Source organism: Pseudonaja textilis, chromosome 2 (assembly GCF_049901715.1).
Source record: "Pseudonaja textilis isolate UNSWEBS1 chromosome 2, rPseTex1.2, whole genome shotgun sequence".
Taxonomy (NCBI): Eukaryota; Metazoa; Chordata; class Lepidosauria; order Squamata; family Elapidae; genus Pseudonaja; species Pseudonaja textilis.
Genome location: NC_141991.1, coordinates 221,722,247 through 221,749,766, shown reverse-complemented (window position 1 = coordinate 221,749,766; position 27,520 = coordinate 221,722,247). Strand labels below are relative to the sequence as shown.

At 33.9% G+C, this 27,520-nt stretch overlaps 1 protein-coding gene across 2 annotated transcripts in view; it reads right to left on the bottom strand.

Annotated features, from left to right (window-relative positions):
- Positions 1-308: 308 nt before the first annotated feature.
- Positions 309-27,520, bottom strand: part of EDIL3 (EGF like and discoidin domains 3) — a 232,803-nt gene continuing 205,591 nt past the window's right edge. For both annotated transcript variants that reach the window (XM_087927083.1, XM_087927082.1), the window contains 2 exons: positions 19,275-19,430; positions 309-6,892 (listed from right to left, as the gene is read on the bottom strand). In XM_087927083.1, coding sequence (XP_087783209.1) covers positions 6,743-6,892; positions 19,275-19,430 — 306 coding nt within the window. In that variant the 3' untranslated portion in view covers positions 309-6,742. The remainder of the gene's footprint in view (positions 6,893-19,274; positions 19,431-27,520) is intronic.

Sequence of the window (27,520 nt, the reverse complement as noted above, 5' to 3'; positions counted from 1 at the left end):
TCACCCTCTCATAATCTAGACTACCTCAAAAATTTATCAACTGCTGAAATACAAAAACTTACAATTCTTTGTACTTTCCTCCATTCTGTGAGAGAATGAGGCTCTTTTTCTTGAACCTTGTCTCAAATAACACACTTGATTGGATTGGTTTTGAACTAGGCTTGAGAAAGCCTTTTGTGGAATTGTTAATTATTTTACCCCCCCTCAGCAATATCAGATGGTTTCACATTTTTCACACTTGAGTTTTGCATGTGAACATACTTTCCAGGGAGTACAGTGTGTACATTCAAAATACTTCAAGAACATGCTAGTTTTTCAAAAGTTTTATTGTTAAGGTTGAAGACTAGACAAGGTTGTACTGCTTTAACATCATTCTACGTAATTTAAGTATATACAAAATACATTGGAACTTTACACAGGTTGTCAAGGTGTCTGAGCGAGTTCTGTACTTGATGACAAATAAAAAGCCAGTTTTGAAAATTCTATTTCCTAATTTGTGGCATAGCACAGGTACACTTATTACAATTCTTAGTCTTCAAAACTGCATGAATTTGTATATCTTCATTCCAAAAGAGAAAGTCAATCTAAAAATCTGAACTGGATATTTTCATTGTGGTTGATTTTGTAACAAGCCCTTAATACAATTAAGTAGATTATCCTAAGCCTTGTGCATTATGTTTTAATTCCCAGGCTATAAAAGTAGCAAATTAGGAAGGCTATAGAAAGGTGAAATCTGCCTAGAAATCACTAACTAAATCATTTTAGGATAAATAGAGGGGAAATTAAATCTCATATCCTGTTTTACTATCACTATATTGTATACGATTACTATTTTGTATTACTATAAGATAATACAAAAGTTAAAAAAAAATTATATTGTTCCAACAAATGTTTACTTTCTTAACATTTGATTTTAAGTAATAAGTCACTCAAAAGGAAATGACTTGGGAGATGCTATTCTAAAGTAACTAACTTGTTGATTTTAAATGAAATTTAATTGTGAATCTCAGGATACCAACTTCTGGAAAATTTTCATTGGCTTCAGATAACATAAATTGAACATAGGCAAGTTCACATGTCTCTCTCTCTTGTCTGCATCACAAGTGAAATGGGTCAATAGAGTGCCTCAGATTTCCACATACACAGACAGAATGTTTTTGGTGAAGAACTAGAGGGACAATCAGATGCCATCCCCCATTTGTAGTTTCATTTATCCAAGGTCTGAATATGTATATAAATCTTATCTATACAAAATCCTGTGACATGATTACTGAATCCTGAAAAAGATAGGTTTCCTCATTCCATGTAAAGAGTCTATACTTGTCTTTTTATGTGTGTTATGTTCTAATATTTTGATGAGCACTTACATAAATCACAGAATGTCTTAAAACCAATGAGACATTTAATGATATTTTCTTACTGAATGATCACACTAGAAGGGGCAAACAGGCCACAAGAACAGAGCAAATTTATGTTCAAAAATACACATAAGCCTAAGGTTGTACAAAACACTCTACATGTGGTATAATTGCATGACTTAATTCTAAATTCACCATTTTGTGTGAGGCTAGTTTGGCTAGTTTTGTGAATCTGTTCTCTTTATTTTAGGCCAAAAGTTCCAGTTATCATTCATCAGCTACTTATCTTGGACTGGAATACTGACTACTGAAGTGACTTAGCACAAACAAATTGTAAATTACAGCCAGCCGAATGTAATATATGTAAAACTTCATGATGGAATTATTTTTCTTTAATAAGATGCAATTTATAGACCTAGGGCTGACTTAAACACACATGTACATCACATGCTATTCAAGTACTCAGTTATTAAAATATGAAGATTTGGAATTGAGTGTGTGAAATCTCTGTCTGAAAAAGCTTTCTATTTGATGGGATTGACTTGTTTGGAGGTATTTGATCAGTGAAGGCTGTTTCACCCGTGTCATTTACTAAGCAATTATGAATAGATGTACACATTCATTCTTACTACAGAATACATCCTAAAGCAGTAGAAAATTTCAAACAATGACACACAGAATTAAAAAGTGCAATTTAGTTGTCAAAGTATTTAAGATCCAAAGAACACAATTCACTGAGAAATTTATCCTTTGCAAGTCTAATTGACTGACAAATTAAATATATTCATTATATGAGTGTAACAGTTTTATAACATTTTTTTCTGTATAAATAGCGGCTGTAAGGTAGCATTAACAGGATTATGGGGGGATAAGGGAATTTAAAAACAATTCTTTCCTTTCCTTGAGTAATAAAATTACTCATGAGAAGCAGACAGTTTTACTTCAAAGGAATCTTCCATTGGCATCAGTGAAAGCTTCCATTTTCTATTTTCTATTTAACATAATTCTGAAATTGATCAAGTTTCTCTTTAGCTGTACTAGGACACAAATATAGCTATAGCAAGATAATCCATTTATTCATTTAAACAGGTTTTGCAAGAATTATTTTTCAACAAATTGTGCCTATATTTGCTAAAGCAGACACTTTCAGAATCATATTAAGTAATTTACAGAAATAAACAAAGAAGGGTAAATAACACAATCATTTAAAAAAGAACAATGAATGTAAATTACTACATTTGAACATGACATTTTATGCACTGTAAATTGTTATGCATATGTTAATTATGAACCAAATAAATATTCACTTCCTTGCATTTAAAAAAATAAAGCACTAATACATTTTATAAATCTATAATGACTAGCAGCACAAACTATTTCATCAGTGCAATGAAGTGATGCTAGGAGTATCAGAAGTTTGTCATATTGAAATTCAATATAGAAAGCATTCCTTATTGAAGGGATGCTGTAGATCCAGGCCAATTTCCTCCATATGACTCTCTACAGAGTAAAAAATATATGTTTATTACCCTGATCTATCAGAGGCAGTATTATGTTGCTCTGGAATTCCCATATGCCAAAATGTATTATTTCTGCAATTTCTCTTACAAATCAATAGCTATGTGCCTGGCATAAAAAAATAAAAAAATAGCGGTGATTTGGTTGGCATGGGTTACCTGCTTGGGATGTTAATCCAGATTTTAACTGTCTGATTTCAAGATGAGTCATATGTAGACCTCTGCATATGTGTTCTGAATTTGTTTTCAGTGCCAAGACCTGAATTAATTTATTTTGCATTGTATGAACATATGGCTACAAGTGAAAACTTCGGTCCAATAACACTGAAAGGAGGAATGAGGTTGCTAACCAGGATGGGCAACCTGCCACAAGCAAATTCCCAGCCCTATTCTTGCAGCCTCTGTAATCACTCGCTGAGCTACCTTTTGGTGGATTTAACCTTTTTTTTATGCCTCAGCAAGCATAGATTATAGGCTCACAACTTTCCATAGAGTTTAACTCACCCCTATTGACATAGATCCCATTTTTAAAGAGATCTAAATATAATGTCTCCCTCTGATTGGCATTTCAATATAATTGTTACTTTCCCCTGTGGCTTTTGAAGGCTGAAGAAATGTATCTCAGCTGCACTCTTTAGCTAATCTCTGCTTTAAAGTATAGATCCACTATAAAAGGAAGGACTTAACAACAAGCTACAGATTATTGCTGTTGCTTTAACTTCTAGAATATAAATTTAGAACTGAACAGATTCGCTTGGCTATGACTTATATAGCATTTCATAAGAGCCTAAAATGCAGAATAGGGGCTGTATATAGTTCAATGCCATCTTGGTTACTACCTTTATTCCATCAGACTTTTGCACCTTAATACAATCAGAGTTGACTTTCTCTTTAAAATTATTCACTACAATCAAAGACAATTCCATAAATAACATTGTTAAGAAATGTTAACACAGTTACAGACAAGACAGTAACACTTTAGTGAAATTGTAATGCAGCACAAATCCAACTAAAATACACACACATACACAAAAGTCATAAACATACACAGAACCTTGGCATTCCTTACAGATACTTGCGGTACTTGCTTTACCTTGATTAGATTCCCCTACTGAACATCTCTGAGTATCTTTGTCTAAGCCTTACAAATTAAATGTGTGAGTTCTGATCATTTTAAAGTCTAGACAGCTATCTTCTTTTTTTTACTGGTATACTTTTTTTTAGAATGACATTTTTAGGAAATATCACCTGAAAATTAAAAACTTATGTAGTCCAGACCACATGAAGCAAATCTATAGGAGAATCTGTGAAGAACTTGGGATGCCTAAAACATTACATCTACTTGTGCTATCCCATCTCCTACCTTTGCTGGTTTTCTCCCATGCTCCCATGTATTCCCAAATGTGCTCTACATAATTCCCTAAACTTCAGGTTGCATGGGGAAAGAGATTTTATTTTCAAAAAGAATAATCTGTCCCACTATTCATCCCACTTCAGGAAGCCAGTCTGGCTATAATCTTTTTTTTTCTAATTATATTCTACAATTATAGGGTAGCTCTTTTATATATATATCAAGGTTGTAGAACCCATGCTTACTGTATATTGCCATGATTTGGAAAAAAGAAATGCAATTTAATAAAAATGTTTAGTGTGAACTATTTTAATGAGGCTTAAAAAAAACCATCTCATCCCACATATCTTTTATGAATATAAGAAAGGAGATGGTGATTGTTACAGAGTTTCAAGTAAGAAAAGTACATTCAGCAAATACCTTGTTTAAATGAAAGTGCTTTGCAATAGTGGCCAGGATCACTGTCTAGCAGAAACCCCTGAACAAACTGGAGTTCCATTTGCAAGAGAAATTTTACTTATTAAGTCAAATGTCAAATTCTCACAGTCTTTCTATATATAATTGCCATTGTGGATGGACATAAGTGGAAACAAAAAGCCATTCTGGCCATCCTTTTGTAGTACCTTGGTACCCTCTTTCCCATGGCAACAGCATATCATATCTTATTTGGCTAAGGATGAGCACAAACTAGGGATACATGATGCTCTATCATTGACTGGTGTGCACTGAATCCTAGCTGTATATTTTCAGATAGTATATCCAAGGCACAGAAAGCAATGTTCCTTAATCAAGGTGCATGAGACCTGGAATTATAGGTAATTCTTGTCACATAAGTACCAGAGACATAGGAGCTACAGTAATGATAAGAACCTTTACCTAGACCATCTCTTTGAAAACCTTAACCCTCTCCCAATAACTTTCTTCCATATTGTTAGAAAGCTCTGGCAGAATGGTTGTCCTGGGTTACAGTGTAAGTGAAAGCTGAATTCCAGTAGCAGAGATCTTGGGCTGGTTAGCTATCTTTTAGTGGTCTAATTTCTACACACGTAGCATCTTTTAGTAGGGAAAGAAATATTCCTTGTTTTAAAAAGAATCGAAAGTACACTCTTAATCTTGTGATGTTATTAGGTGCTATGTACACCTTAGTCCACCAGTGTCTTTACAGTCTTAATAACCAGAGACATGTTCAGTTTGAAATTAAGTCCGATGTTTGCATTCAGTAATACCCTTCTGCTTTCTCCTGCTTTTCCATCTATGTTTGCCTGTTCCTGGCCCTATTATCAAACTTGCGTGCCCAAAATAACTTTGTACAGCTGAATTTTGCAATAACTGAATATCATAACCATCCAGACCATCACTTGTATCTGTTCCTCTGAAGTATAGCTTATGGACAATGTTGTAGCCAGGTTACACTTCTGAACTACAGATACATTGGTTCATTTTGGAATGAATGCTAGATATTTTTTTTTTTTGTCACACTGACTCCCTTCCCATTGATCCAAGGGATCGGGGGGGGCAGCTCCTTCATAGATTAACAACCAACTCCGAAGGAAGAAAAGACAGCAGCACATGGATGCCATATTAAGCTATTTATGCAACTTTCTTTTACAGAGACCCAGCTTTAGATTTGGTCCATATCCTTGTCAGCCCAGCATTGTTTGGGTGTGTGTGTGTGTGTGTGGAAAACCTGTAAGCTGAATTCATTTACAAAATCATAGATTTCATGATGTAACAATGACAGATTTTGTCCTATAAAATTCAGCTTTGCTTACTGAAAATAAACAGCAGCAGTTAATGGGATTAAATGTAAAAGGTAATGAAATGTTCACATTGTGCTCAATGAAAAGCGAAACAACTGGAAACAAAATCTAAAGTGCATGGACTCAGCTCTTTTAAAAGAAATTACAAAATGTAATGCGTGACATCGGAAGGACCACAGACCACAGATTTTTGTTTTCAAAAATAGTATCATTTGTCATGACAGTATATGATAGGCACAAGGGAAAGAATCAAATGAAGTCATTCCCGAGAAAAAACTTATTGCTAAAGCCACAGTATCATTTGTAAGTAAGTAAGATGACTGCATGGGTTTGGAAATAATGACATCTATCAGCTTGTTCCCAGATTACTAATGAACTCTGTAAAACCATGTTCATTTCCCTTGCAAAAATGATGGCATTTTTGTTTTATCTTTCATCACATTTTAGCCAATGAGAACAACTCAGAAGTTGTTGAAATTTCACAGTAAAACAGAGAAATAATTGGAGCAAATTTAAAAGGGAACAAAAAGAGGGAAAAGTAAGAATATGCATCAGAATTGGACCATTTTAAGGACAGGCTTAGACTTCCTTACAAAAGAGAACAGCCTACCAGAAAGTGAGCACTTATTCATGAAAAGCCCATTCAATTTCCTACAGGTTTTGCAGTTTCTTCTATGGAATTTTATATATATATACATATATATATATATATATTAGAAATATCAAGAGTTGTGCTATTAAGTGGAGATCTATGCATCAGTCCTCTTCTGTACAGCCCAAAAGCTCTGACCGTAAAGTGATTCTGCCATACCATGACCAGGGGAGGATCCTTATGTGTCGTGCATAGATTGGAGGATCAATAACGTTTTTTCTGTGAGTATCATTGTCAAAGTTTCCCTGGAAAACCTGAAAGGTAACCAGCAAGATATAGTTATAAAAATATATATGTAATGCACAAAGCAAATAAAAATGTTCACTTCAAGGATTTTATACCTTCTGCCCTCATAAAGAAAGTTACGTTTTGTCACATGAAAGAAAAGTTACCTAGAAAGGAATAATTCTATTTTTAAAATAGATGTTTGGCTTAATGGAAGAAATTTCACATACTGTACTCAGTGAAAATATTTTAAAAAACTGTGATTTACAAATATATCAATCTATTAGGGATCAAATCCTTCTAAATTATGGAAGATTTATTCTTAACATAAGTATCCTGAGTGGTTTTATGGGTGTCTATAGTTACAAACTCTTCTCTTATCAACTGATCAACTTATCAACAGTTCTCTGAGATCTGTAATACTGTAGCTTACATGCAAATAAATAAAAGACCATTATATTTTATTATTAAAAATAATTTGTTACTCAAAGCATCGCTAAATACTCATAGACTGTTTAAAATCCAATCTACCAATTTATGGTTTTATTTATTTAGCGTATGGCAAATACATAGACTTAAAGACAAATGTTAATGTCCAGCCCACCCAGCCATTCAAAGACAGTGTGGTATATGTTGAAAAAATCAAACATTGAGCTGGTGTAAGCTCTTGATCGATATTTGGACATAATATGATGGATATTTTGTTGAGGAGCACCACAGTCACGCTGAGGGGTGGAGACAAGACCCCACTTAAACAATGAGTCCTGGCAGACACCATGTTGGGTACGGATCCTGTTCAGAGTTGACCAATGCTGGTGAGGAAGGTCAAAACCTGGTATCTTTTGTGTAGGGTCATCTACGTAACTGCCTGTATCTGGGCATTCAGCAGCCCATTTGGCTTTCCACTGTGGGTTGATGTCAAAGTTGTTATACAGCTGTTTAAAAAGTGCCAGAGAAGGCTTCCTGGATTTTTGTTAATTGCGAAGTCATGTCCGATCCATCATGACCCCATGGGCAACATTCCTCCAGGCCTTCCTGTCCTATACCATTTTCTGGAGTTCATTTAAGCTCACGCCTACTGCTTCAGTGACTCCATTCCGCCACCTCATTTTCTGTCATCCCATTCTTCTATTGTCCTCAATCTTTCCCAGCATTAGGCTCTTCTCCAGTGAATCCTTCCATTTCATTAGGTGGCCAAAGTACGCGAGTTTCATCTTCGGGATCTAGCCTTCTAAAGAGCAGACAGGGTTGATCCCCTCTAGGACTGACCGGTTTGATCACCTTGCAGTCTCTCGCAGGAGTCTTCTCCAGCACCATAGTTCAAAGGCTTCAATTCTTTGGTGCTCAGTCTTTCTTATGGTCCAACTTTCACAGCCATACATTGCAACTGGGAACACCATAGCTTTGACTATATGCACTTTTGTTGGCATGGTGATGTCACTAGTTTTAGTATGCTTTTTAGTATCCTGGATTAAAGCCTGCCAAATGATAGATGAGAAAGCTCAACATGCACAGGAAGAAATGGGTTTCTCATAATTTTGTACTCTTTCACTAAGGTTCCTGCCTTTGTAGGGCTGTGGTGCTATTTGGCTCTAGATAGGGAGCCAGCAAGTAGGAGTAGATTTTATGCAACCACTTGTGATCCTCATTGTATCATTTAGTCTAGCATCGATCTTGCTAGTGTGACAGCTATTAAGCCAAATGGGGACACAGCATTCAGCTGTGGAGTAGACCAAACCTAGTGCTGATATTCTGACAGGAGAGGCTGAGGTTCCCCATCTAGACTCTTTGTTTCTGGAGGTTTTGATATTATGGTATTTATGGTATTATGAACTATTAGAAATATTTTATGTGTGGATCCTTAGTGTCTCTCAACTTGGTTGTTTAGTTACAGAGATTTCATTATCCAACTAGGTAGTAACATCTACCATCAGTTCTAATGAGTGTGGTATATTGCTTTCCATTTAGTACGGTGAAGATGGGATTTTCATTCTGATACTGGTGGGCAAGGCTTACTGTCATAGGCAATCAGTTGTTCCTTGTTGGAGGTTTGTTTACAGGCAAATTTCTCCTGTTTGCATGCTTTCTGGGTTGTTTGATGCCTTCATGACTGCTGGGTAATAGAAGGGGAGAGGGAGAGGGAAAAGGAGGGAGGAAGAGAGAGAGAGAGAGAGAGAGAGAGAGAAAGAGAGAGGAGAGAGAGATAGAAAAAGAGAAAGAGAGTGAGAGAGTAACAATCCTGCATTAAAGCTTGGGGGATTATGGCAAGGGGATTCATTCCTATTGAATTCAATAGAGATTTTTGTATCAAGTATCAAGTAATTCTGCTGGTGGGGGAATTTTTTAGCATGCTTGGTTTTAAAGAGATAAAAGAGAGAGATTGATAGGGGACCCTACAGTGGAAGCTTCCCCAGAGATAATTTCAGAGATAAACTCAAAACTAAGAAAACAGTTTTACACTTCCATCCATTAAATGGCATAGATTTAAAAAGAGATATTGATAGAAGGCAATTCCTCTGGCAATATAGAATATGTATATGTCTGTAGGTCCCTGAAATATTTTACTACTTTTATAATTTAATTACCCTTTAAGGATACTTCAGTACAGGGCATAATTTTGCAAGCACACAATAAGGAAAAATATTGTTTATGTGCACTTTTGGAAAACTGAGATGGTATTTTATCACTGGTATGCAGCTTGGAGATGTCCCTATAAAAGCTGCTAATGAATGAAATGACATCAATCCCAAAGAAATATATGCTAACAAGGTAATCATTTCCAACAGGAAAACAGACTGATTAAATGTAAATGTCTACATGATATACAGGTCACATTTTAGGCTTCGTTTGCTAAGGTGGGATAAGCTAATGTGCAGAAGTATGTTCCTTTTTTCCTTGCCAGATGATTGCAGAAGGGTAATCATACAAGCATCAGCCCCAAGGTGGAAATTAATTGTTAAAAAAACCTGAAGAGTGAAAGAGGATGCAGATTGAACATTTTTAAATAATTGTGATGATTTCAAGCTATTAACGGGTCAAACATATGAGTTAAATGTAGAAAATTATAAAGATAAGGTATACCGTAAAGTTTTTTTTAATATAAATATTTTATTTATTTATGAGAATATTTCACAGAAATTTGTACACAACAAACTTAGGACACTTAATATGTGCAAAAGGTTACTTGCGGAGTTCTGGGAACACATAAGAGGCAATGAGGAAATGGAAATAGAAAAAAAGAATCTCCAAATTTCCCCAAAGATAAAAATATCAAATGTTAATTTTATTTGTTTGTTTGTTTTTCACATTTCTGAACTGCCCATCTCCCTCTAAGAGGGATCCTGGGTTGTGTGCAGAAAAACGTTAACTATATAAAATAGTATATATTAAAGTTAAAACAAGAGTGATTAAATACTATTAAAATTAATTAAAAGGGGAGGTGAGAACTATTAGGGGATTAATCAGCCTCACACTGAGTGATTTGCTGGGCTTCCTACACAGGATTATAGAGCCATGTTTTAAGCCCTTTTCAGAAGGCTAGGAGAATGGATACTTGCCTCACCTCCAGGGGAAGAGTATTCCATAATTGGTCATAAGCTGAACTAAAAAACAAGACATTTAATGACTATTTACAATGCATTAGATCCCCCAGTGATGATTACACGTGTCCTTCAGAGAAAGAGGTTTACTTCAGGTCGAACTATTAAATAATAGCACACGTAGGCTGATTACATAAAAGAGAGCCAAGAAGAAGCATTGATGCAAGTTAAAAATTGGAACTTATGGCAGGAAACAAAACATGAACATCCATATAATGAAAACAAAAACAGAATGCTGGCAAAGAAAAGGATTACATGGTCAATTTATATAAAAGACTGAAGGGACAATGGAAAAAGATAAACTGTGACAATGACTTACATACTGGAACATTACAAATAAAATTGGAAGGCTTGATTTTGGCTGCTTAAGAACTAGATATGTAAATTAATGCAATCAAGGCCTGAATGCAAAAATTGTCAGACAACTCAAACTGAAGATTGTGCAAAGAGGCTGACGAAACTGTATATCTTATACTTAGCTCATGCAAAAAGATTACACAATCTTTTAAACAAGGACATAATACAAACACCAAAATTATTCCCTGGAATATCTGTAAAAATTGTCAAAATTGAGTTAAAATTTGTTGAAAATGAGCAGCTTAAAATATTGCAGGATTCTGAATACAAACTGATAAATGGGGGTCATAATACATCAGATTTAACTGGGGTTGAAAAGGAATGAGTGTGGATAATTGATGTGACCGGGAGATAGAAGAATAGCAGATAAAGAATTCAAGATCATAAAGTATCAATATCTGAAAATTGAAATCAAAAGATTATGGCATAAAGAAGACTGTGGTGGTCCTAGTGGTTATTGGCACATTGGATACCAAACCAAATTTTTTTGGATGCCACTTAGAAAATCTGCATGTTGACAAAATTTCCATCTATTACAAAAAACTACACTGCTTAGATCAACACACATACTATACATCACAACATGCTAGGTAGCTAAAGAATTAGTGGTCGCAATTTCATATTGTGCATAAGCACCTTGGGTGAAAGCACAAAATATCTGGAGCACTACTGAACAATATTGATATTAACAAAATCAACATGAATCCATGGCAAAAAGCAACTTTACTTGGATTGGCTTACATCATGCAGCAATACTTTTAACATCAAACAACAAGTGCCTATCTCACATCCTTGGGAAAGACTTAATAGGTGGATAAAAATATGGGATCCAGTCTAAACTCAATTGTGATCTGCTATGTGTGACAGTGACTGTGTGACTAACCCATAGTAATAAGATCACTACCTGGAGACAGCAGAATAGAAGAGAAAGAACTAAAATAATCACAAAATACAAAGATATGCAAATAGAAGTAGAATGACTGGTAAAAGAAAGCAAAGATTGTGCCAGTAGTAATAGGTAGAAGAGTAAAGTAACATTGCGGATTATTATTACATTTTAGGAAGAGAAAAATAACATCATGATGCATGATTACTAAAGTTATAGATGAGAGTGCAAAAGTGAAAGCAGAGTTTATCTTCTTGGGCTGAAAAAGAGATAAAGATGGACAATGTGCTGGAATAGTGAAGAAATTAATGTTAGGAGAAGATGATAAACTCAACTTGAAGAACAAGAACATTTCACTCACAACGAAGATTGTAATAGCTGAAGGTCTTTCAGGAGGCAATGTTCAGTTTTGAGAGTTGGATGTTGAGAAAGACTAAGAGAAAAAAGATGCCTTCTGATTATGGATTTGGATATGGTTAATACAGGTATTATGGATTGTAGGAAGAACCAATTATTCCTTAGCCAAATACTGACTGACTGCTTTCTTGAAATGATGTTTAGCAAGCAGAAGCTCACATATTTTAGGCATGTACATTATGTGTCCTTCCTTCCTTTAAGATTTGTTTGGCAGCAATTGTACCATCCTTCAGGAAAGCTTTAAACTTGGCTTTTCACACAGGCCAGAAACAGATTTGCAATTCTGCTTGATTGATAATAGGTGGTGGAATGTTCTTGTCTCTGTATTTTCCCAATACATTGATTTTTTTTTGAATTTGGTTGTGAATTGTTTTAATTTTGCATGCTGCCTTAAGTCTCTTTTGATTTACCCCATTATACATCTATTTCATCATGAATAAAATGATAAATTATGGGATGCAAGTGATTTAAGGATTAGAAAATTTATGCTGGTAAAGCTGTGGGAAATTTTAAAAAAAGGCAAGAATAGTAAAGAAGAGAGACAGGAATAGAGAATGTCCTTGGAAAAAAAATAGCACAAGTTATTCCCAGTAATTCAAACTAGCAAATTCAATAATTCAATTAGAAATTGTCATTCATTTCTTGTGGCCTGTCAATTGTTCTATCTACTTGTCCTGCCTCAAAATTCCAGCCCAAAATTCACACATATTGTCACATTGTTGTGTCAGCCCTTATATACAGTATATCTTTCCTGGATGATTTAATAAAAACCCAAGGTGAATAATATAAAGTGAACAGTTTATGCAAGCTGAGAACAGCATCATAGAACAACAAAATAAATCAAAGCATTATAATTATACTGGAAATTAATGAACCAAAATTTATTTTTCATTTATTTATTTCCCATCCGTATCATTTTAATAAATAACTCAAGGAAGCTATATACCTAATATTACTCCCTGCTCCTATTTTCTCCACAACAAAACTGTGAGATGGGCTGGGTAAATGAGGGTAACTGACTTAAAATCAGCCAGCCAGCTTTAGAATTTACAATGTCCTGGTTTCTAGCTTGGTGCCTGAACTACTAAACCATCTGGCTCTCAAAATTAGTGAGGAAAAATCTATCTTTGAGGAAGACAGTCAGAAATGTGAAAAACAAACAAACAAACAAATATTTGGTCTGAATTTTTTATGAAGATGTATCATTTCAAATTTTATGTAAACCAGAACTCTTGCCTAGAAACTTGCAATTTTTAGAATTTTATTGTGAAGTTTGCTAGTGCACAATAATTATGTATTAATATATACATAATTAATATATTCCAAAATGTGCATATTTAGAGACATGTATTTGACTATTTATGTCATTGGGGATGGCGGACAGATGTGGAAATAAACTGAAATGAACTTATCTGTCAGGAAAATGAGAAACAGAACAAAACCCAAAGTGACATAGCCATCCATCCTAATTTATTCAATAACAAGGTGCCCTTGTAAACCTATAAGATACTCAAGCTGTTTTGATAACAATCTTTCTCACTCAAGACTATTTTTGTTATCTTGGTGACATCTGTATAATAGTATCAAAAGGAGACATGTTACAATCTGATATCTTCTTTCTAAAACTATTTTTAAAATTTACTTATTTTGATTTCTTTCCTTGCTCATGGGCTGTATCTTGTTTTTGTTTCATTGCAAGGCTGAGAATAAGTATAATACAGACTATTAAAACTCAGTGTTTTGCATTTAACGTAAACTAGTGTAATATTACAGGGATGCAAGAATATTTATAGGATGCAACTATATATTTGGGCTTAATTTTTTGGCTTTATAATTTGAAAATAAAAGTTAATATTTACTTTGAATTTTAAAAGGATTTAAACAATTTAATAAAAACAACATTTTCTTTAATAGTTAGGTTCCATTCAAATTATGAGAAAATTTTAGGAAACTCTGTTTAATTGCCGAACATAAGGTTGTTTGAAATACACCCTTTATCTTTCAATAATAGCTGTGGGATGCAATTAAACTGTCTTCTTTGAAGTAGTTACAATGATCTCCAACAGAGCAAAGCTTTTTTCCCCCTTCTGGGCAATATATTTGAAAAATCTGAAAATACTACAGGTGAAATTTATTGTAGCAAAATGGATGAAAGAAGAATGAAGCCTTGATTTATCCATTCTTAATCTACTAGTAGTAGAGTAGAGTTAAGGAACAATGCTGCACTAGCTTTACTAAGACTGCTTTATTGATTCTTTTTTTTTTTTTTACAATATTATTATACTATTCGGGTGGGGGTTATTATTTTATTATTTTTCTTTTTATTATTTTTCTTTCTTTTATATGCTGTTTTTATATCCTTGTAAGCCACCATTAGTCACCATATGTGAGTAGGCAGCAATATAAATTTTCTAAATAAATAAATAAAAATAAATACTGTATACTCCTGTTTTAAGATTGAGACTACTGTTAGAATTTGATGATATTGTTTGGGCCATCATGTCCAAGTCTATACTCAGTCGAAGAATTCAAACTAGAGCATCTCAGATTCAATAGATGGCTGTCCAATCTTCACCGAACACAATGAAGGGGATTCATGACATTTCTTCTTTTACTGTTGCCAAATCTGCTTTTGTGAAACTCATATCCGTTACTTATGTCTTGCAGATTGGAATGAAAAAGGTTTTGGTCTTTTTTCTGAGTATTTAAAATGTGTTTTTATGTATCATTTTAGTTTTCTTTTCTTAAGACCATAATACCCAAGTTCTTCAATCTGTTCCTATATAATTTTGTTTCTTCCAGTCCCTTGACATCTGTTTCACTTTTCCTTTAAAAAAAATCTCAAAACATGTTATATGGAAATTGTAGGTAGTCTTTAATAAAAGTAATGCATAACATGTAGTATGATGTCATGTGCCAAATGTGCATCTTGTCCAAACATTTACTATATTTCACATAGCTATAGGTCAGGGTTGGAATGGAGAGTTAAATAATATAATTTATACTTAATAAAACCCAAAATGTACAGTAGATCTACTTAATGCACTTAAAAAAAATCCAAATATTTGGCACTAAAATTGCTGTAGATTTGTCTGAAATTCTCCATGATGCTCTGCCAGGGCAATGCTAGTGTGCTTGCCAAAGGCATGTAGTTATATTAACATTTAATAAAATTGCAGGCATTTCTGACTTTCTTATGATTGCTTTATATTTCCAAATTCTGGTTTTGATTTGATTCCAAATCTGATACGTGGCATCTGAAAGGGGTCAAGTCAAATCAGGTTATTTTAGAACTGCCAAACTGGGATACAAAATAAATCTTGAGGACAGTAAACTTTCTCATGTGTAAAGAGAACCTTCTCATGTGTAAAGACGTGTATAAGAAATACACACACACACACACACACACACACATTCCCTGTACATAAAATGTTATGGTGAATTTTCCTTCCCCAGCATGTTTATTCTCTGTTTGCTACATTCCAAGATCACTGAGAAAAGATTTGCAATAATAAGAGTTTATTTCATGTGATGTAATATGTTTTCTTTCTTCTCAAATCATAGATTCTAATAGATCTTTTAAAAGATTTGTTTACCATATATGATACCATTTTCAGGCCCTGAAACTGCAATGATCTACTGACCTCTAGTTGAGAAAAGAAAGATCACCATTTAACTCAGTTTTTTTTCTTCTAAAATTTATTTTTTCCAACATAGTTTCAACCATTTCAGCAATTTCCACTCAGTATAGGCATCAAAACAACATTCATGTTAAGTGTTCACTTTTCAAACCTCTTCTTGTTCATTTAGATCTAGAACAACATTCTAATGGTGTCTTTTAGCAGCTTCACTGGTCTGTATTCCCAGGGGAGCCAACTCTGAGTAACAATTTAAACCTAGCCGTTTGAAACAGCAGGAGTACTTTTATTTTTACATTGCTTTCATTGGAAAGTGTGCAACTGGAGTTGAGCCCAAACAGTATCAATTCTTTGATGGCTTTCATTACTCCGAAACATACACATTCGTGTTGTTTTGTCTCTTCCATGGCTTTGGATGAATAGCTAAGGATGTTGATTCTGACAACAGTTATGGTTCTATGATGCTATGATGCTGCTGAATATGGATTTAGTGTTTGTTATTGTTATTTAATTTGGAAAAGTATACTTTAGTCTAATATATTCTATGTACTATCTTTTTCCCAGATAATATTGTTAATTTAAGCTCCCATTCCAGTTCATATCAGACCTCATTTATACAACAAATCATTCCAATCACAAATGATGCAGAAATCTGATTTTTGGAGACTCCAGAAATGAAAAGAATCAGCTGGTGGATTTTTTCTCTCCTTGCTTTAGTATTGGTCACAACAGTTCCCTTTACAATTTCATTAGAGAATTTAAATAGATATAATTTTCTATCAGGGAACTATTGTGAGCAATAGTAAATGGAGGAAAAAACAGAATATAGCTGTATATCTCGCCTTCCATCCTTCTGAGGTCAGTAAAATGAGGAGCCAGATTGTTTGGGGGAAATATGCTGACTCAGAGAGGGCTGTAAAAGCACTGTGAAACGGTATATAAATCTAAGTGCTATTGCTATCTATATAAATATACACACAGCTGTCCATACATGCACACATGCAAGAATATACACACATACCTTGTTTTATCTCTATAGCTCCTTAATCCCTACATCACACTTCTTCTCTTTGAAGAATGGATAGCTCCTTCAGCTAAAGGCTACTACACTGGGCTTTGGGTGCTCACAGAGATATGTGAACTTGGATGGGGAAAAAAAAGCATAACTTTATTTTCACTAACTTCTAAATCAAATTTAGATTTTTATTCAATAACATAGGTGGACAAGCTAAATTACAGTCTCTAGACACCAATATTCTTTTTTGATTTAACAAATCTCTAAAATTATTATAGGATTGTAACTATATCCAAAATTATTGCATCCTAAAATACAGGTACTTCCCAACTTAAAACCATTCATTTAGTGACTATTCACACTAAAGTGATCATTTTTCACACTTAAAACCATTATGCCAAACCCCATGGTCATATGATCAAAATTCAGACACTTGTCAACTTACTTGTCATCATACTTAGGGGTTTGCAGTGTCCTAGGATCATATGATCACATTTTTCAACCTTCAGACAAACAAAATCAATGGGGAAACCAGATTTACTTAACATGAATCTGTTAATCATGCCAGGTTACTAACTTAACAATAACAGCAAATCGCTTAACCACTATGGCAAGGAAGGTAATAAAATGATGCAAAATTCACTTAACAAATGTCTGGCTTAATAACAGAAATTTTGGGGTCAATTGTGGTTGTAAGTCAAGGATTATTTATATTGTCTGGTTATTAATAAAGTATTACCATATTATATTTGTTATTTTTAAATATTGTGATAACTGTATTGGACAATAACTGATTTACTTTGTAATTCGCTATGCATCTTTGTATTTTATTATATGCATTTAAATACATTTTTTCTGAAAAAGTGCTCATAGATATGACTAGACTCCAAGCAGGTCCATCCTACAAAAAGGTTAAAAACTCCTAATGTAGCATAAGGAGAGACAGAGGGAAACCTGGCCAGGCTTTCAAAATTCTGTTATTCTAATTTACTGTAATCAGCAGCATTCCAGGTATCCCTGCTGTGCTTGCTTGTTTCTTGACCTTGAGCAGTTTTAAATGAGTAGAACTGTTGCAATGCTTTAAAAAAAGATTCTTTGAATTATATTTTTTAAAATAATGCTATGTTCTTTGAGATATACTGATATAGAGAGCAGCAAAGCACCAGTTTCTTACATTTCTTTATTTACAAAAATTCCTCCGGGTCTAACAACCATGTAAGCAATTTTTCAGCAGAGGAATGAAGGGGTCATCGGAGTTCATTATCCCATTTAGAATGTCTCCCGGTGTTCACAAGAAGGGCAAAGAGACTGTGGACATTAAAGGAAGAGATATCACACTGACAAGAAAAGTAGGTATTGCCAATGTCATGGTTTTTTTTTTTTTTGTTTTTAGTTATTAGACATGGCTATGAAAGCCAGATCATCAGAAAGGCTAAACAAAGAAAAATGATGCCTGTGAATACTGTGCTGGAAAAGAAAAACATCTGAAAATACCTTGGACTACAAGAAGTACAAATAATTCAATACTAGATGAAATAAAAAGAGTGTTCACTGCAACAACAAAAAATAAAATATAATCTTTTGAAAACAAAATGTGTAAAAATCACTGAAGAACCCGATACTTTAAAAAATGGAAAGCAGTGAAGAAAGAGGCAAAGTATATAACTGAAAATAAACACACAAAGCAATAAGAATTCAAGTAGTTACTGACACGATGAAATGATGTTCAAAGTTCCTAAACTATTAAACAAAAATCTAAGGTTTGAAGGGAAACTTGGAAAAACCAGGGGCAAAGGTATGGAAAATTTTTTCCAGTTTGTCATCTGGCAAATTTTGTGAGCCATTTGGATCACACCCATTTTGTCAGATCTATTCATTAGCTCAGAAATATTGGAGACTTCTGACCTAAGATATTGGGACTAAAGTAGAAGGTTAATAGTTTTTTTAACTGCTTTTAATGAATCTTAATGGTTGAATTATGTTGATTGTTTAATTTTTTGTGATTTCATTGGATATGCCACCCAGAGTCACATACAAATGAGATGGCTGGCTACATAAATTCAGTAAGTAAATAAATAAAAAAAAAATTATTTCATATTATATGAATTCTTCCAGATGATGTATGAATAGTTTGAGAAATATTTTTTCAAATCGTTATATACATTATTTGCTTCAGTATATATATTTTATGTTTCGACCACTATTTTAACACATTGAAAAAAACATTTTGGTAAAGGTTCTTTATTTAGCGGTTTTTATTATTCATTTAAATGTTATATTTGCTGTTTAAATTTGACACTTCATATTAATATTAAAGTATGAGTAAATGTCAGTATATTTATATTAATTTTTACTTTGCATTGACCTTTAACCATGAAACCTCAACATGAATATCCATAAAACCACACAGCATACATTAACCTGCAGCTTACTAGCTTGGAGAATGTCAGGGGTTGAAGAATGCCTACTGTATATTCCAAATATCAACCACCTTGTTACCTTATCTTTTTTTTGCTTTTCATCCTGATATATGGTCCAGTGTTGTCCATCATTGCCATAGGCGACTTTATAGGAACCCACAAATTGAACATGACCAAAATCTTTAGCTCCTTGAGTAATGATGCCAGTGACTTTTGTAGGGACAAGAAGATCAATCTATAAATCAAAGCAAAATAAAATGTAGGTTGGAATAACTTGAGTTTCCAGACTTTTTTTAAAAAAATCTTAAAATGTATTGCTTTCTTTATCAGATTATGATAGAAGTAAAATAAATATGTTAATGTTTTCGGTTAATGGAATGAATACCTTTTCTTTCACCAATCAAATATTTTACTCAAAACATATTACTTTAAATACTGAAAAATTTTGTATTGTACAAAAATTCTGATTATGCAGGATGAATGAAATTTTAATATAAAACAAGTAAAAATTCAGTTACCTCTATTTCTTGGATACAGAATGAGAAAAAAATCCCTCAAGCTGCATTTTCAATCCTTTTCCTTTAATAGTTTTTTGCATTTTTGCCATGCTGTTCTCTATATAAATATTTTTACAATCTTGATGAAATTCATTCTTACAAAAATAATTATTATTTTAAATATTAACATTATTGCAAGATTTGGGCTAGTGATCTAAAACCTTTTCCCAATGACCTTTGTGTCTTCACATTCTGGCCCATCCTACTGCTTTGATTAATAACTTGGTAGTTCCTACTGCTACCATATATATTAAACCTGGTGTATTAAAATATGGGGCTCTTCTACCATATGTTGTTTTTCTAGTGATTAAAATGGAAAGAATGAAATAATTCCTATAGCAGTATTTCCTGATGTAATCTATGTAATCAGTAGTTTCAGTGTTTCTTTTGGAGATAAATCAATCTCACAAGATATAAAAAACAAAAATTATTTTAAAAAAAGGAAAATAAAAATTGTAAAAGTACTTTTAATTTTAGATATCAGAATGTCAACAGTCCCTTTTGAAGAAGGAAGGCATGGAACTATTTAAAATCAAAGGAAAACACCAATTTTATTGAGAAATTTTAATAAAGGTGTTCCAAGCGGAACAAAATATGGCACAAACCTTCTATAAACAAAGGAGAACATGCTGTAAATAGATTGCAATAGCATTTTCATTTATCATTTAAAATGATAATTACTAAAGAAAATTATTTATTTATGCATAACCTGAAATATTCATTCAGTTACTGAGCTTATGTGAAGAAATAAAAGATGGGAGAGCAAACCCCAATCTCTTCTAGCATTGAAGATGTTACTTAGTTTGGTAATGAAACATCTACAAGAAAAAAACCAAGCTCAGAAAGCATCAAGGACCTCACAGGATACTTGCTTACCACATAGAAATAAATATGAGAATACAGAATAACAGAGTTGGAAGGAAGCTTGGAAGTGTTCTAGTCTAACCCCTACTCAAGCAGGAGAACCTATATTAGTGGTGGCAAACCTATGGCATTCATGCCAGAGGGGGCACTCAGAGCCCTCTCTGTGGGGACGCTAGCTGCTAGACCATTCCTGCGCATGCAAAGACCAGCTGGCAGAACCTGGAGAGCAACGGCTGATGGCCTCTGTGCCCAGAGAGATGGCTCTGTGTGCCACTTCCGGCACTCATGGCATAGGTGCTAGACTATCTTGCTTGCCTTCCCACAAAACAAAGAAAATGAGCTCTCGATAACAGACTCTTCAGCTAGGGTTACAAGGAAAACTCCCCCTCTTCCTCTTTAAAAGCAGAACCTTATGATAGAGGGGAGGAATTTTGCACATTGCTCTCCCCCTCTTCTCTGGCGCAAGCCTTTTACATGCTGCGGTCCATTCCATCACCCTAGTGTGGAGGAGGAAGCAGCACCCAAAGGATTCACATGGAAGGTCACCTCGAGGCTCCCTTTCACTTTCAAGTCAATTCAGTGGCAGGCTTTTCTGCATAAACTGGTGGGAGCAATTTGGCCGGTGAATTGGGAAGAGTGTACCTGGGCTTTCCTCCTCCATGCCGCTGTTCACAGCCCTTGGTGACAGCCAGGAAGCCCCTGAAAGCCTTGGGAGAAAGAAGGGGAATGCTCCGTTTCTCCTTTGCTTTTTTGTGGGGGGAGGGGAAGAGGTGCTAAAATAACAATTCTTCTTTCCCTGCTGTCTCTCCATGTGCCCAGCTTGGCTCTTGTGTGTTATTCAGTAGGGTTGTGCAGAAGAGTCTCAGTTATTGGTTAGCTGAAATGCCCTCCTAATCAGTAGCTTGGTTTTTCCCCACATGCTCATAAGCCCATCCTAAAAGTTATCTGCAAAGCCTGAATTAAAACTGTTCATAGCTTGTCTTTAAAAGTCTAGGGTTCACTGTGTAGTCTTACATACACCACACCTATAACCCAGAAGCCTTGACTCTTAACTTTCCCAAGTTCAAAAGCAAGTCAAATGCGAACTTTTACCTTTGAATAAAAAGTTGTTTGTATCATTGAAACAACTCTGTTGTTGTGTTTTTCTTTTAAGACAAAATATGTTTATGAGTTGTTTTTTCTAAACTAAAACCTCAGTATTCAGGTTAAATTGCCATGCTGGCACTTTGCAATAAATAAGTGGGTCTTGGGTTGCAGTTTGGGCACTCTGTTTCTAAAAGGTTTGCCATCCCTGCCCTATATTATTCTGGATGAATAGATGTCCAATCTCTTCTTAAAAGACTCCATTGCTGGAGCATCCACAACTTCTAGAGACAAGATATTCCTTTGATTATTTGCACTCAATGATAGGAAATATCTCCTTAATTCTAGGTTAGACCCAGTTGCCACAACGATTCATTGTATGCTTTAAGCCTCCTGTCTCCTAATCAACTTCAACTGTTGCTTCTCTGTACTCTTTCTAGAGACTCAACATCTTTTTTGTATTGTGGTGACCAGAACTGAATGTAGCATTCCAAGTATGATCTCAATAGTGCAGTATAAAGTGGTACTATCACTTCACATGATCTTGATGCTATCTCTTTGTTGATGCAGCCTAGGACTACATTGACTTTTTTTTGACAGCTATAGCATACTACTGGCTCATAATTAAGTGGTTCTCCATTAGGACTCTTAGATCTCTCTTGATTTTTAATGTAAATTCATTTCTAAACTTGCCCCTTAATTCTTCAGGATTAAAATGTGGAGTTTCTGTTCCTCTTTATTTTACTTGGACTTTTTAAAATAGAAATTCCAAATTTTATTCCAAGTTTCTGATATCTCCTCTTTTCTCAGCCTCAGCCCAGCATTTCTATGTTCATTTTAAAAAGACAAAAAATGTCTGTTTTCCAAATAGAGAAAGGGATTAAGATATTGCCTCCATCCATGTGACAGAAAACTGTGTCTCATAAAATTTGTACCAGGAAACCTTGCAGTTTGAAAGCAGATTGACATTCTTAACAGATTTGTTTGTCAAGAGATTATTAAGCAAAACTGCAGGATATTTTCCCATTATCTACCAATTTCCCCAAATCTAGCAATTCTGGTCATTACCAATTCTATCAGGACATCAGAAAAAAAGTTAATGTGTTTCTTAGTATTCCCTACAGTTTTACTGAGAAGTTGATTCAATTTAAATAACTGTACTTCATGCATATGCAATTCACAATAATTAGTGCTGTTTATAACCCATTAAAATGATAGGAAAACAATCTGGTTTTATCTCCTCATATCTGAGTTCTTTGTAAATAAAATATTATCATTCAAACTGCAGTATAATTATTTTCAATTTTCAAATTAATTGTTGCTTGTTTTAGAATTAAATATAGTCATTTTATGTAGTAAAGGTACTGTTTCTAATTATTATAAATAAGCAAGCAAATTTATGTGTGTTTGCTTACTTAATTTTACAGTTCACTTAATTGTAACAGTATTTGCTGAGAAATAATATTTTTAGTTATAAACAATACCTGCTTCAAGGTATGAAGCTCTCTTATCAAACTACAAAGTCTTTCTATAGACAGTTTTTGAAAATTACAACTGCCCAAACATCTTAGAGGTATATTTACGTGAGCAAGATTTGAACAGCTTGACACAATGGTCAGATATGGGAAATTTCATTCTACACCCTATAAGGACGCATCTGCATTTGTGAAGTGCCAGAGGTAGAAGACCTAGCTCACATCCTATTTGATTGTTGCCTATATAAGAGGATCAGAGGCAGGTACCTCAGTCTATATACTAAATGAATTATCCATTGGGAACCCCATATCCCAAACAATTTACCTGATGTGCATCCAGAATTTGAAAACAACAGTTAATATAGCACAAAACTTGAGCAAAATGGTTCGGTTGAGATCGGCATATGTGGGACTGATTGGGGTAGATTGTAGGGGTGACACTGAAATATAATTTTATCATATTTTATTTATTCATATATTAAATTACTGTATTTTATTCCAATCTCATTTTAAATTGTTTTTATTGTATTTTAGTAATAATATGTATTTGGAACTCTTCACTTTGTTATGGCCATGGGCTAATCAACAAAGTAAACTAACTAACTACAAAGTCTTTCTGAAAAGCTAAGTTTGTGGCATTCCTGATTACTAGCAGTATTGATACTGAATTGAGCTCAATTTAAGGATTATGTTAAAAAAGAGAGGGGTCGTGATGGAGGAGATATAGTCTTATGGTCTCCAGGAATAAAACCTCCTCAGAGATGGGTTTGAAGGGATCTTATTGGAAAAGCAGAAAGTGCTGGGGAAAAGTAGCTCCACACAAATCCAGGTTCTGAGCCATGTAGACCTTTAAAGAAGACAACCCCCACTTTTAATTATATCTGGAAGCAATTGACAACCAGTGCCACTTTCTCAATAATGGTAGTGTCCAAAAAAAAATCCAAATTTATTTAATGCAGTAAATATGTATTGTAGGTGTATTTTGTCTCATGGTGTTTCAAGATCTAATGAGAAAATTACAAATTTAACTTTATATTTATTCAAGTCTTTTAGATTTAAAACTAATCGGATATTATCTGCTACTTGCCTAGTTTTTATTAGTTCTGCTACATCATTCTTAATAACAAATAATATCATTTGCTGTAATCTATTGCTAATACTGTTTTTTAAATTTTTGTATCAATATGAATAAATGTGATATTTACTTGCTTTTAGTATAACTGTAATATAGGCCTCAATAGATGCTGGTGATAAAATTCCCTTATCAAATATCTCTTTTTACAGGTGGCAGTTTTGTCACAAAAAGATCTATAACTTTTTTATACAACTCAATAGGGAGTCCATCTAAACCGATGTTTTACCACTTGCTGTTTTTAAAATTGTTTGTTTAATCTCTGCCTCAGATAGTGAAGTAAATAAAAGTTATTTCTGTATTTTATCTAAAAATGGAAGATTAATTTTATTTTAAAAGGGCTCTATATCTTCATTTGATACATTCTCTGGTTTACTAAATACTTCCGAATAACATTTTAAAGATTGACAGTTTATATCCATGACAATTTATACATTTTATCTCTTTCATCTTTAATAATTAGAATCATCTTCCTATCATTTTTTTGTTTAAAATTATTAGCAAACATCTTACCAGGACTTTTGCCATTTTTCCAGTATCTCTGTTGTAAGTATGTTAGCATGAAATCTGCCTGCTGGTACTTTATAGTAGTTAATTCATATTTATTTTTCTGTGTTTTTCTATACAAACTTATATATGGGGCGCCTAACCATCTATGCCCATAAATGCTTCTTTTTATCTTTCAAATTATTTTATTTTTTATTTTAAGTCTTAATTTTATATGATAAAGATTAATTTCACATTGAACATATATTTTGTATCATTGTCATTCAAATATTTCACCATTTGATATTTCTGAATTAAAACAAAACATTGTGAAGTACTTGCATGTGTATATCATTCAATAGGGATGCATTAAAATACCAGTTTCTCAATATCTTAACCTGTTTCTGAAATACATAATTTGAAGTAATTGAACTATAATATATATAAAACAAAGACCAATATTACACCATTGAATTTGATAGTATAACATCAATGATATTAACAAATAATCAAGCTTATTCAGTTCTAGTGCACACTTGAATAAAAAGTATATTCCTTTTTATAAAGTATGAGTTAGAATCCTAAACACACTATGCTCTTATTTACTATATATATTCTCCTTTTCTTAAGACAGATAGATACCTCAAAAGAACAAAGGAGAAGGAAGAGGAGGAAATGAGAAAGCAAAAAGAAGAGCTCTCAAAAGAGTGCCCCACAATCTTCGATTTCCTTCAAAAGTTCTGCTATTGGCATGTGACACTCATATCATTAACTTTGAAAAGGTATGGCCTTTAGCAGAGAAAAGTTACCCAACCTGCTTTAGATAACACATGGGATTTGTTCTTTTGAAAAGCTAGGGCAGCTGCTATTAGAATGTTGAAAGCTTTTCAATTTTTAAATTCCCTTAAATATTAATTAAGAGCTCCTTGTTCTTAATACAAACAAGAAGCACTTTGAATGTCATAGCTTCATTAATGTCACTTATATTCCTATTAAAATTATTAACGAAAAGTTTTCCTTATGCCATTAGATTAAAAAACATTGCTACATTAGGTCAATACCTTTATGAGGCAAATAAGTTCATTAGGCCAGGGGTGGGATTCTACTAGTTCACATCTATTCGCTAGAACTGGTTGTTAACATTCTTAGCAGTTTAGAAAACTGATTGTTAGAAGAAATTACTGGCCTAATCCAGTAAGGAAGGCAGGAAGGAAACATTCTGGTGTTGCTTACAGAAACTGCCTCTCCGTTAACCCTTATTACATTCTTGGCAGGACTAGACTTCTTGTCTCAGGAATGTCTCTTGAGTTTCCCCCCCCCTCTTTTGCTGGTACTTTGCCTGTGTGGAGTGACCATTCAAAGTTACAGTGGCACTGAAAAAAGTGACATTTTTCACACTTACGACTGTTGCAGCATCCCCGTAGTCATGAGAGGCCAGGCGAGGAGATGTGTGCCTCGATGTGAGTAATATTGAGTTGGTCAAGCCCAGCCAATAACATGACCACCAAGTCATGTCCATCCAGTCATATGACCACCAAGACATGCCCACCACCTAAGCCACGCCCACAGAACCGGTTGTTAAAAATTTGAATCCCACCCCTGCATTAAGCCAAGTCAGAAGTAAAAAAAGTAGGGAAGGAATGATGAAAGGAGGTAAGAAATGATGAAAACTTTTAAGAGTTCTAGGACAAAAACAATGGGTAGTCATAAAATCTAGTTTACAGCAGAATTAAGGTGATCTAGCTATCCCTGGTAGGTTCATTAACTAGAAATTGCATTATATGTTGCTCTCCTGGTAGAAAACTGGAAAATTAAAATAAAATATACAGGTGAAGGAGGTGGTGAAACTCTTCTTGGGGGAGAGGCTTGGGAAGTAGGAGAAGGTTATTGGTGAATATATAACAGTGGGCTGGATACATTCTTGGCCAGATCCAGCAGAGTTTAGAGATCCTTTTATCTTAAATTATTTAGAAAGAAATCTTATTTAAGTAATAATTCATTAAAATAAGAATTTAACTTCAATAAATTTTAATAAAAAACAAAATAAATTCCATATGAAGTCCCCTGGTGAGAAAACTATATGTGTGTCTGTGTGTGTGTCTTTGTTGGAATAAAAAGTGCTGGAATGAAAACTAGTAAATTACAGCACTTGTAGATTTCATTATAAATCTATTCCAACTCTATTCATAACTGCATAGGCTATGATTCATTTTGAAGTATATTATTGTTTACCTGGACTTCATATATTTAATGAAGTGCTGCCTCTAAGCTAGTTGTGTCCTCTTTGATAGCCAATCTGGTAGCAGAGTTCATCCCTTAGGCTTTCAGGGAACCATATATTATACAGTAGTATTTCTGCCTTTTTTTAAAGAATTAAAATATTATTTGTTTATATTAAGTCTTTTCAATTGCACATATATTACAACTGCCAAATGACTAGTTCTTAGGAAAATACCTCCTTACTTACAGTATATGTTTTTCAGGCAAGACTAACAATATATCAATTAAACATTAAAAAGTAGCTCCTGATAGTATGCACTGTAGAAACTCAGCTTCAAAGCTCTTTATCAGAGGCAGAAACAATCCATTATGAGGTGGAGAAGGGTAACAGATGCTAGGACAAGACATCAGGGATATCCATCTAGGACTCCTCCTTTCCATCTCCACTCTTGGTTACTTACACTGGCATTGGTTAAACTAGACCAGTGTTTCTCAACCTTGGTAACTT